The sequence below is a fragment of the Coffea arabica genome, chromosome 10c (genome assembly GCF_036785885.1).
Source record: "Coffea arabica cultivar ET-39 chromosome 10c, Coffea Arabica ET-39 HiFi, whole genome shotgun sequence".
Classification (NCBI taxonomy): Eukaryota; Viridiplantae; Streptophyta; class Magnoliopsida; order Gentianales; family Rubiaceae; genus Coffea; species Coffea arabica.
In genome coordinates this window covers 3,303,624-3,314,794 of record NC_092329.1, presented here as the reverse complement: position 1 = coordinate 3,314,794, position 11,171 = coordinate 3,303,624, and the positions used below count along the sequence as shown (strand labels likewise).

The 11,171-nt window shown below is 41.1% G+C and overlaps 1 protein-coding gene across 3 annotated transcripts; it reads left to right on the top strand.

Moving 5' to 3' along the window:
- The first annotated feature begins 2,361 nt into the window (after window positions 1-2,361).
- LOC113713568 (cytokinin dehydrogenase 5-like) lies at window positions 2,362-9,794 on the top strand. 3 transcript variants are annotated; one of them, XM_072069845.1, is made up of 6 exons: window positions 2,362-3,539; window positions 3,806-4,775; window positions 5,348-5,475; window positions 5,919-6,200; window positions 7,385-7,653; window positions 9,245-9,794. In XM_072069845.1, the coding sequence occupies exons 2-6, from the start codon at window positions 4,178-4,180 to the stop codon at window positions 9,579-9,581; spliced, it is 1,614 nt and encodes a 537-aa protein (XP_071925946.1). In that variant the 5' UTR covers window positions 2,362-3,539; window positions 3,806-4,177; the 3' UTR covers window positions 9,582-9,794. The 3 variants fall into 3 exon arrangements, with proteins under 3 accessions (XP_071925946.1, XP_071925945.1, XP_071925947.1); XM_072069844.1 differs by lacking the exon at window positions 2,362-3,539 and adding an exon at window positions 3,581-3,713; XM_072069846.1 differs by lacking the exon at window positions 2,362-3,539 and having other exon boundaries at window positions 3,800-4,042; window positions 4,132-4,775.
- The last annotated feature ends 1,377 nt before the right edge of the window (window positions 9,795-11,171 follow it).

The following is an 11,171-nucleotide window of genomic DNA, read 5'->3' as shown; positions in this document are numbered from 1 at the left end:
GCATGAAGAGTAAGAGATGACTTACGACGAAGTGTTATGCCATGATCTAACGTGCCACAGAGATAGCGAAGTAAGCGTTTGACAGCCGTCCAATGTTCATTCGTTGGTTGATGCATGAATTGAGAAAGTTTATTGACGGTGTAAGTGATGTCTGGACGGGTCAAGGAGAGGTACTGAAGACTTCCAACAATGGTGCGATACTCTGTAGGATTAGATAAGGGAGTACCAGCATGCAAGGTAAGAGGCGGACTTGTTGCTAGAGGTGTAGTGGCTGGTTTTGCCTCAGTCATCCGAGTTTTTTGAAGAAGATCAACAATATACCTTCGTTGACTAAGAAACAGACCATCGTCATGGGGAAGCGTTTCAACACCCAGGAAGTAGTGTAAGTCCCCAAGATCCTTTAAGGAGAAGCGCATAGAGAGTTGCTGAAGAAACTGATGTACAGCTTGAGCTGTGTTTCCAGTAATAATGATATCATCAACGTAAATAAGAAGATAAAGAATAACTCCTTGAGTGTTGAATTTGAATAGAGAGGTATCTGCCGTGGAGTTATGAAAGCCTGAAGTGAGCAGAAATTGGCGTAATTCATGATACCAGGCGCGTGGAGCCTGTTTGAGGCCGTAGATGGCCTTGCGAAGCCTGCAGACATGGTGAGGATGATCACGGTCAATGAAGCCTGGAGGTTGAGACATAAACACCACTTCTGAAAGTGTGCCTTGAAGAAAGGCATTGTTGACATCCAGTTGGCGAAGTGACCAGCCTTGACTTATCGCAAGGCTAAGAACCAGACGCACAGTGGTTGGTTTGATGACAGGACTGAAGGTCTCGGTGAAATCAACCCCTGGGCGTTGATGAAAACCTTTGGCCACCAGACGCGCTTTGTACCTGTCAACAGAGCCATCAGGTAAGTACTTGATGCGAAAAATCCATTTACACCCTACCAAATTTTGGGTAGGATGAGATGGAACAAGTTCCCACGTGCCATTACGAAGAAGAGCATCAAATTCTGTGGACATGGCTTGCCGCCATTGAGGATCTTTCAATGCTTGATTGACGGTGGTGGGCACAAGGGTGGGATGGTGGAGTTCAGCATTGAGGTTGAGTTTTTGAATGGGTTTGTGAATGTTGTGTTTGGACCGAGTAATTATGCCTTGAGGAGATGAGGGCGTCGGGTTGGTGGTTGTGGATATAGTTGCAGCTGGAGTAGGAGGGGAGGAGATGGGTGGTAATCCAGAACTGGATGCGGGTTGCGACGATAAAGGTTGTCCTTGGGGTTGAGAGGTTGTTGGGACGGAGGGGGACACAGAAGGAATGACAGGTAAAGTCATAGAACACCATTCGGATGTGGTGGAGGAGGTGACCCGAGGGAGGGTGAGATTAGAGTTGGCAAAGGGAAACACAGACTCAACAAAACGGACATGACGAGAGGTGTACAATCGGTTGGAGGATATATCAAGACAGAGATAAGCACTTTGAGTAGAGGAATATCCAACCAAGAGACAAGGAGTTGATTTGGGTTCAAGTTTGTGAGAGGTGTAAGGACGGAGCCAGGGATAGCAGAGGCAGCCAAAACTTCGAAGTTTATTGTAGTTAGGGACAGTGCCAAAAAGTTTAAGGAATGGAGACTCATTGTTGAGAGTAGGTGTCGAGAGACGATTTATAAGATATACGGCTGTGGAAAAGGCAAAGGACCAATAGGCCAGAGGCATAGATGCGTGAGAAAGGAGAGAAAGTCCAGTTTCAACAATATGACGATGGCGACGTTCAGAATAGCCATTGTGTTCAGGAGTATGAGGAGGAGAGGTGAGATGAGAGATGCCATTGATTGTTAGGAAGGAAGAGAGGGCCTGATATTCGCCACCATTATCAGAGTAAAGCGTTTTGATTTCACAGTTGAAGAATTTTTCAACCAAGGCCTTGAAGGAAATGAAAACATTACGAGCATCAGATTTGCGTTTCAGCGGATACAGCCACATATATTTTGTGAAATGATCAACAAAGAGAATATAGTATTTAAAGTTGTCAATGGAGTACACAGGTGAAGTCCAAACATCCGTGAAGACAATTTCAAGTGGAGAAGAAGTGAACAAGGTAGACACAGAGAAAGGTAATTTGTGACTCTTATTACAATGACAAGAATTGCAATGAGAGTTGAGAGAGGAAGAATTTGAGACATCCAGATTGAATGATGAGACCATGTGTTTGAGTGTCGGTAGTGATGGGTGACCAAGTCGGTGATGCCAGGCAGGGTATGTGGTCTTTGTTGTGGAGAAAGCAAGCAATGGTGATGAAGCCGAGGAGATGGGCCACTCATAGACACCATTTTTAGTTTGGCCTTGGAAGAGCATGGCTTTCGATTGAAGGTCCCGTGTGTGTGATAGGAATGCCAGAGCCATCTCCAATCATGATTTCATCTGGACCAGTATAGGGGTTGTGAAAGGAGAGGTTTTGAAGGTCAGTTGTAATGTGATGCGTAGCACCACTGTCCAATAGCCAAGGATCATGTGATGGGGAGTTTGAGGTAGCAACATGAGCTTGAGCTTGCCAAGGAGGGGGTGCACGAAGTGGCGGTGAACTGACAGCGCGTGATGGTGGTGAAGCATGAGGAAATTGTTGGCGGAAGAGAGTGCACTGAGGGACCACATGACCTTGACCACGGCACCACTGGCATTTGCCCAGAAATGGACGCATTGGTCGGTTGTAGTGGCTGGGAGCGGACTGCAAGGTTGGAGGACGAGCAGGCCATGGTGGGTGATTGCCCGGTGACCGCTGATTTGAGCGTTGTGTGTGTGTGAGGTGGGCAGAGGCTGGAAAACCTGGTGAGGAATTGCGCAAGGACAGCTCTTTGTTGATGAGTTTTTCATGGAGTTCATCAAAGGTGATGACCGTGTCGCGGCTGTTGACTGCATCAATGACAGATTGGAATGTGTCATCAAGGCCGTCCAAGACTTTCTCAATTAAGTCTTCATGATCAAGTGGTTTTCCAAGGGTGGCAAGTTCATCAGCTTTGGTCTTGATGGCTTGCATGTAATCGGTAACAGATTGTGATCCTTTGGAGATGTTCTTCAGGTTGTCCTTGATTTGTTTGATATGTCCACGAGAGGGACGAGCATAGGTGTTGGCGAGGGCTTTCCAAGCATCATGAGATGTTTTTGACTGAGCAATGAGCGGAACAAGGTTGGGTGACATCGTGCCCACCAGCGCGCCAAACAAAAGCTTGTCTTGTCTCAGCCATGTCTGATATGCCGGATTGGGGGAAGCTGCATTGTTGGCAGTGATGGTGGCAGGAGGAGACGGCTGCGAACCGTCAATGAATTTGTGCAGGTCATAACCTATGAGGATGGCTTCGATCTGAGTTTTCCAAGAGAGATAATTTGTGGAGGTAAGTTTGATGGAGTTGTGGATGGTGATCAAGGTTAGAGGACTGTTTGGGTCATGAGTATTTGGGAGAACAACCTGAGTATTTCCAGTTGCCATGGATGTTGCAGATCAGAACCTAATCTCGTATGAGATAGGCTCTGATACCATGTAGAAGAGAGGTGAGGAAGAAGAGAGGCTTGCATATAATGTTTTCCCCTACCTTTCCTAGCGATTGCCTTAGTATTTAAACACAAAATACAGCCTAGAGGATGTGTTCTGTTACAACAGATATACCTATCGGAGACTAATTCTAAGCAGAACTAACTACCAGAAATCTAGGAGACAGAGCATCGGTTATGTTATCTTTTCACTCCCCCCCTTTTTTTTCCTTTCTTGCTCGCAATACAAACTCAAGTCTCTAAAACGATACGCTACTCTTTTTCAGAGATCAAAGAATCATGCAAGCTTTCTAGCTAACGCAGAGAAAAAAGCGCACAACCTTATTTCGCTTTTTGCTCCTGATTTTGATCTCTATCAAAAGCTGAGAATACAGAATCTTTGCATGCTGCATAGTAAATCTTTAAAAGCGCAATCCCAGCTTACGTTTGCCCCGCGACTCCCCACCACTGCTGCAAAGATATTATCCTTCCTTTTCCACGACTCTCACGACAATCTTCCACCGGTGTGCACATTTTCTTATCCTTATTCTCTTCCCCCTTCCCTCTCCTATATATAAATATATTCTTTCGTCGGCACTGATATCAATTGCAGAACTTAAAGCCCCAAACCCAAGGCTCTGCGTCGTAAAGCATTCACGATGGCTGCCAAGCTTCTTTTAATGTTGGCAATATGTCGATGGATAGTGACTGTTGGATTGATGCTGGACCCGACGGAGCTTCTGCTGCTGGGAGTCGAAGAACGGCTCAGCGTGGATCCGTTGGACCTGGAAAGCGCTTCTCTAGACTTCGGTGGCTTGCATAGAGCCGAGCCATGGGGGGTGCTTCATCCGGCTTCGGCTCAGGACGTTGCCAGGCTGGTCAAAGCGGCGTACGACTCGAGTCATGGGTTTACCGTGTCGGCTAGGGGTCACGGGCATTCCATAAACGGGCAGGCTATGACGACTAACGGAGTTGTGATTCAAATGAGTAGTGGCTCCGGCGAAAGGAGGAGGCTTGGCATCGGGCGGCCGGTTGCACCCAGGGTTTATGAGAAATTCATGTACGTGGACGTATGGGGAGGAGAGCTATGGATAGATGTGTTGAGGTCCACCTTAGAATATGGACTCGCACCAAAATCATGGACAGATTACTTGTACCTTTCCGTGGGTGGTACGCTCTCCAATGCTGGCATCAGCGGACAAGCTTTCAATCATGGCCCTCAAATTAGCAATGTCTATGAGCTCGATGTCGTTACGGGTTCGTCATCACTTCTTCATCCAAATTGACTTGATTTTCCTGTTTTTTGTCGACATGCCTTGAATACAGAAAAAGGAAAAGGTGAAGAAGAAAAAAAAAATTTTTATGGGTTCTCCTTTTTTTTTTTTTTCTTTTTCGTGGGGTGGAGGGATTCTCTTTGTTGGGGTTGGGGGGTGGGGGTTGAAAGAAAGTGATTGTTAGTTAGAATATTTGGTGTAGAGATGACCGAGATGGTAAGTAACTAATAAGGCCGGTTTTGTTTCTTCAAAATATAATCTTATGTCTCTATTTTTTGCAGTAGCTGTAATTGGAGTCTCTGTTTGTCTGAGGTGGTTTCTTGTATGTCATCAAACGAGTACTTGACATAGTCTACAGCATATTCTCACATGGGGGGTTTTTTGTTTTATCCAAATGATCTCTCACTAATTGAATGTTCTTACGTTTGATGCAATGATTGTAATTCGTATGTCACAAATTATATCTGATTTTTGGATTCGCCCAATGACTGTAAACTAGCAATTATCGTCTTTGGCTTGATATGGGAATTTTTTATTTTTTTTTTGGCAAAATAGGCAAAGGGGAACTATTGACGTGCTCAGAAGAAGATAACTCAGACTTGTTTCATGCCGTTCTTGGTGGTCTTGGACAATTTGGGATCATCACTAGGGCTAGAATTGCTCTCGAGCCAGCTCCCCAAATGGTAAAACACGGTTTCCATACGTATCATTTACTAATATTCTAGCTAGCCAGGTAGAAATTTTCTTTTTTAAAGTCTCTGTCTCCTCATACGGGCATATACAAACTAACTAGGTTTCGACCAATTAACGAAAGTGTAACAGTAATCATAACCTTTTAATTGTGGGTTAAATTAAATCCAGTCGGGATCTTGGCTGGTTCCATGGTGGGACAGATAATTTTGTTGCTAAACTTCTTTTCCAACTGGTATTAATTAATGAGGAGCTAAAGAGGAAGCAAGTATATGGTGAGCTAAAAGGGTGTGAAGATTGGTTGGGTCCATATGTTCTTTTTAACCCCATTCATTCGAACGGCTGTCCGAAAGCTGGCAATGTTGTTGACGCTTCATTTTTAGCTTTCAAACCTAGTCATTTTCTCTCACTTTTCTTTTGATTTTTGGACTATCAGGTGAGGTGGATACGAGTGCTGTATTCGAATTTCTCCACTTTCACTCATGACCAGGAGTATCTAATCTCCTTGCATGGTCAATCAGACAGCCAGAAATTCGACTATGTGGAAGGTTTTGCTATTGTCGATGACGGCCTGATCAACAACTGGAGATCTTCCTTTTTTTCTCCAAGAAATCCTGTGAAAATTTCGTCTATTGATGCTAAGGGCAATGGTGGCGTGTTATACTGCTTGGAGGTTACTAAAAACTATGGAGATTTAGATGCTGATACCATCGATGAGGTGATTAATTTGCTACAAACCAACTACGTGAAAGCACTCTTTTCTTTATTAATTTAAGCCGCTTCAATTATTTGCTTGTTTATCGTATTTAATTACAAACTCACACATGCTTGTGTTAATGTGCTCTGCATGTGTATAAGGAAAGCAAAAGCAACAAAAGAAACACCTAGCTATAATTAAAGTGGTCTCTTAACCTTTTTTTTTTTTTTTTTTTTTTGCTTTTTTAAAAAAGAAAATATGGAGAAACGAGACCCCCTGTGATTGATTGTTGATTCATTCTGTTGTAAGAGTCCATTTTTTGTCCCCCTGATCCTACGTTTTCTTTCGTAGCAGTAGTAGTATTCTTTAGAGCAAGCCAATCTAGAAGAGTAAAATAGCTAAAGAGGGACCTAAATTCAGGCAAAAGAAGCTTCTTTCTTCTTCTCCAATGGTACTGAATAATTTACGTCCGGAGAAAAAATTAAAACTTGTTGTGATGTTTTTTTCATTGTACAAGCAGCCACACAAAATAAAACAAGAAAAATAACCATGTTTAAGTATGTCCCTTTTCTTAATTAATGTTAGAACATTCTACTTGCATCGCTGTCGTTGTTTAGACTTCGTACATATCCAAACCATTTGCATATATATATATATATATAAGAATATGTATATATTTTTTTCGTTGCCATGGTAATTAATTGTCCCTCCCTCCTATAATACTACTGGTGATTACTATAATACGATTAGGTTAGTTTTTTAAGTACCTAGCATTATTTAAAGGCTACATCAGTCCATCAAAGGATGAAGCACAATAAAACACACAAGATCTTCTGCAATCTAGCCATGAGCATTATTAGTCGCTGATTTAATGTTTTAAGAAAGGGTTGTAGAGTACGGATTAAAATATTACTGAATCTAGGCCGTCCATCCACCAAATTATTCCCCCTAATTATTCACTTTTTGCATTAAAATATGCACATATAATCGGAGAGTTGCATGAAACCAAAGTTATCCTGCCAAAAGCACCACCAGCTGCTTTTTCGTACTTTGAGTCGTTTTTTTTTTTTAAGTTGCTTTAGTTCCTTGGATTCAGAATTTTCCTTTTTATAAAAAAAAAAAAAATTTTTTTGAGCGGTTTAATTAGTACTTGCAATTTGAGAACCGTCGTTTTTTTTAATTCTAATAATTTGTGCAATTCGCAGGAAGTGGACGCTCTATTGACGAAGCTAAATTTTATTCCAAACACGGTTTTTACAACGGACCTTCCCTATGTGGATTTCTTGGACCGGGTTCACAAGGCCGAGCTAACTCTCCGGTCCAAGGGTTTATGGGATGTACCACACCCGTGGCTCAATTTGTTCGTACCCAAATCAAGAATCGCAGACTTCGACAGAGGGGTATTCAAAGGCATCTTAGGCAGTAAGAATAAGACCAGTGGTCCGATTTTGATCTACCCCATGAACAAAAACAAGTAAGCCCCTGAAATTTTTTTTTGTTTTGGTTCAACAATGAGTTTATGAACCCTGCGCATATATGCATGCCCTGCAGGTTCAGTTTGTATGGTATAATAAGTGATCAACTACCAACACAACCATCATCTCTATCTCTATATTTGGCTACATAAAATATTGAGGTCGATTTCAACTGTCTTCGAGCAATTATACTTGGGTTTTGCATATATGTTTTTTTATATTATAAACATATATAATTCGGTTAGATTGTGGTTTGTAGGCTTATGTCTCAGGATTCCTCTTGTCTTTATTATTTGATTGAATCGTAACTGTCTGGAAACTAATATATATAGAATTAGGATAATCTGAACTACTAGATTCGAGTAGTACTTGCAGGTCTGGTCTGAGTGAATTTGTTGTACGTGTTGATTTCTTCCTTTCATCAGCCTTATCCTTATAGCTGTTGCTGACGTCCAAAGAAGAACATGAATCTATGATCTAATCAATTAGACCCCAAACATTAGGAAAATTTGATGTTGATGTACCCACCCTTAATTTCGTAATGTGTTGACAACATGACAAGATTTGGATCACAGAAACAAACGCAGTATATATATAGATATACACACACTTGTGCATCGTGTAATTAAAGACACTTCTCCATCAGGGTTACAGACTATTAACTTAACTACTAGCTAGGATAGTTTTCTTGAGAACAAAACAGTAGTAATTCACAGTTTTGACCAACTGGTTTGCTGTAATTGGTGGATTAATCCTTAGTAAAAAGTGCTAAAAATAGCACATATATATATGTATATGTATAGGTTGACAAGGAGGGTTTTCTGCATTATTTTTAGGACTCTTTGAGTTCTTTAGTCTTTTTCGAAGTCACCAAACAAAACATGAAAGATTCTGTTGGAACTAGTTATACTGCTCATTCAATAGATAGATTGGGTTGCAATAAGAAATTTGAGTAGGGGAAAATAATACTCCATTGGAAAGGAATGCCCATCAATCCATTGTCTCTTCTCTACTTGGCAACTGGCATGGCTTGTGAAACGTGGCACTTACAGTGGTACACGTGGCCGTCATGCAATCAACCAACATAGCAATATGGATCCAGATTTTCGGCCAGGTAGGAGCTACAGCATGATGACCACCCCAAAACCTCTCGTTATTTTATTCTTAAATTCTGACTGCAATCAGACAAAATCGAACGGTAGAGATGGGCCAAGTTGGAAGATCTTCATGTCAGCTGATCCTGCCTACCGGACCCCCCCCCCCCCCCCCCCCCAATACTGTCGTCTTACAACATAGTCCCAACAAACTTTGCCGTTTGTACAGGTAGGTAATATGTATGACCCTGTGCAGCGTGCACCAATCACGCCTTCTGTTGGACCTTCCATCAATTCCAAAACCATCAATCCACTGCCATCTATGCAGGATCCATGTATATTTTCCATTTCTTTTGATACCAAAAAAGTTTAAGTGATTTCTTTTGATACTGACAAAATATATTTACTGAGTTTATTGATACAGACATGCATGTATATATATATATATATGTGTGTGTGTACTGTGTTCTTACGTAATTGTCGTGTACGTACGTAGGTGGGACGAGAAAACTTCAGCGGTGACGCCGGAGGAAGATGTGTTTTACTTGGTGGCATTGCTGAGGTCTGCATTGGATAATGGCGATGAGACGCAGACGTTAGACTACTTGAGCGATCAGAACCGACGGATCCTAAGGTTCTGTGGTGATGCGGGAATCAACGTCAAGCAGTACCTTCCTCATTACACCACACAGCAGCAATGGAGGGACCACTTTGGCCACAAATGGGCCCAATTTTACCAAAGAAAATTGGAGTTCGACCCCAGACACATTTTGGCCACCGGCCAACGTATTTTTAAACCTTCTTGCAATCCGACCTCAGCTTCATGGTATTGAGGAACGATAATAGCAGCAGCAGCAGCAGCAGCAAATTGATTAGATTAGATTAGATAGGCGACATCTGAGAATTTCCCATATCTTATCTTGTACAGATGGGCAAATAGTTAAAAAGAATCTTGGCAATTTTTTGCCGGGTTAATCGCTTAATTGTATCAATTGATATATTTTTAGCAATACTATGATTACTAAATAGCACGCAGGATTATTAGACGTGAGGTCTTTTCTTTCCCTTTTTTTTTTTCCTTGATGTACCGGTACTGTTTTTTAGGTTTTATAAGGTGGTAACAGTTGAGGGTGGGCTCTAATTGTCCGTTTCGCATATGTAAATGTTATTCTCCCATGACGATCGTCATAATGACGAAACAGTTTTTACCTGAGATTACATGTTATCACACTTTTAACGACCATTTGATTACTTCTTAGACCCATCCATTTGAATAGAATAATGTCTAAAAACTTGGTAGTAAGTTTCTCATTTAAAATAATTAGTAAATTAGTAACTTTTATGTCTCACAAGATAATTTGAAATAAATATGAAACTTACTCTTTAAATAAATAAATTACTACTTTATCTTCCATACTTACTTTTTATAGAGTAAGTTTGGTTCAAATAATAGTAAGTTTTTCCAAATAAACAGTAAATCTTACCGATGACATAGTAAATTTGATCATTAAGCATTTTCTATCTATGTATGGTTTTGTGTAATTTTTCTGGTGGTGTTGGTGGTAAGTACTGGTAACTATTATTTGTCTTTTGTCTAGATTCTTGTTGGTCTTTTGAGTTTTTGTCCCTACCTATATCACCAGATCCATTCAACACGTAATTTGCTTTTTTCTTAATTAACAATTTGCTTATTAAGTTTTTTGACCAAGAAATTTGATGGATTGGTGTTTAGCATACTTGTTAGGATTGGTTATATGATGCATTTAAGAAGAACCATATGCTATACTTCTAAAATGCTGCTCTTCCTCGTATATCTACGTAAATTCGTGAGCTTCTCCTTGATTGTAATGAAATAGAAAAGATGGAGGATTAGCATTTTAAATTTCTTGGATGATTGTGATGGAGACTAATATTTACCCTAGTCTTTTACAATCATTACCAATTCCTACTCATGCATGATCCCACATTGGCATGGACTTCATTGAAAAACTACCCTTATATGGAGGTTTTGACACAACACTTGCGGCAGTGCACAGGCTGACTCAGTTTGGCCATTTCATACCCTTGACCTATCGTTTCTCAACATTGCAAGTGGCCCAAACATTCTTAGACAACATCTACAAAGTCCACGGATTACCAGAATTTATCATCACTGACAGGGATAAACCCATGTTTCCATGGATTACCAGAATCTATCATTACTGACAGGGATAAATCAATGTTTGGAGTCCTTTCTGCAATGTATGACAGGAGACATACGTTTTCAGTGGAGCAAATAGCTCAGTTTAGCGGAATGGTGGTACAATTCTTCATTCCATACTAGCTTGAAATCTTCACCATTTGAGGCACTTTATGGCTACAAAACCTTTGCCATTGCCCACGAGACCTCACTCTGATACCATTATACCAACAGCTGACACACT

Excerpts from the sequence above, each read along its gene's own strand:
- LOC113713568 (XM_072069845.1), top strand. The coding sequence starts at position 4,178 with ATGGCTGCCAAGCTTCTTTTAATGTTGGCAATATGTCGATGGATAGTG. Across the intron at positions 5,476-5,918 it reads TCGAGCCAGCTCCCCAAATG|GTGAGGTGGATACGAGTGCT; the intron begins GTAAAACACGGT and ends TTGGACTATCAG. Across the intron at positions 6,201-7,384 it reads ATGCTGATACCATCGATGAG|GAAGTGGACGCTCTATTGAC; the intron begins GTGATTAATTTG and ends TGCAATTCGCAG.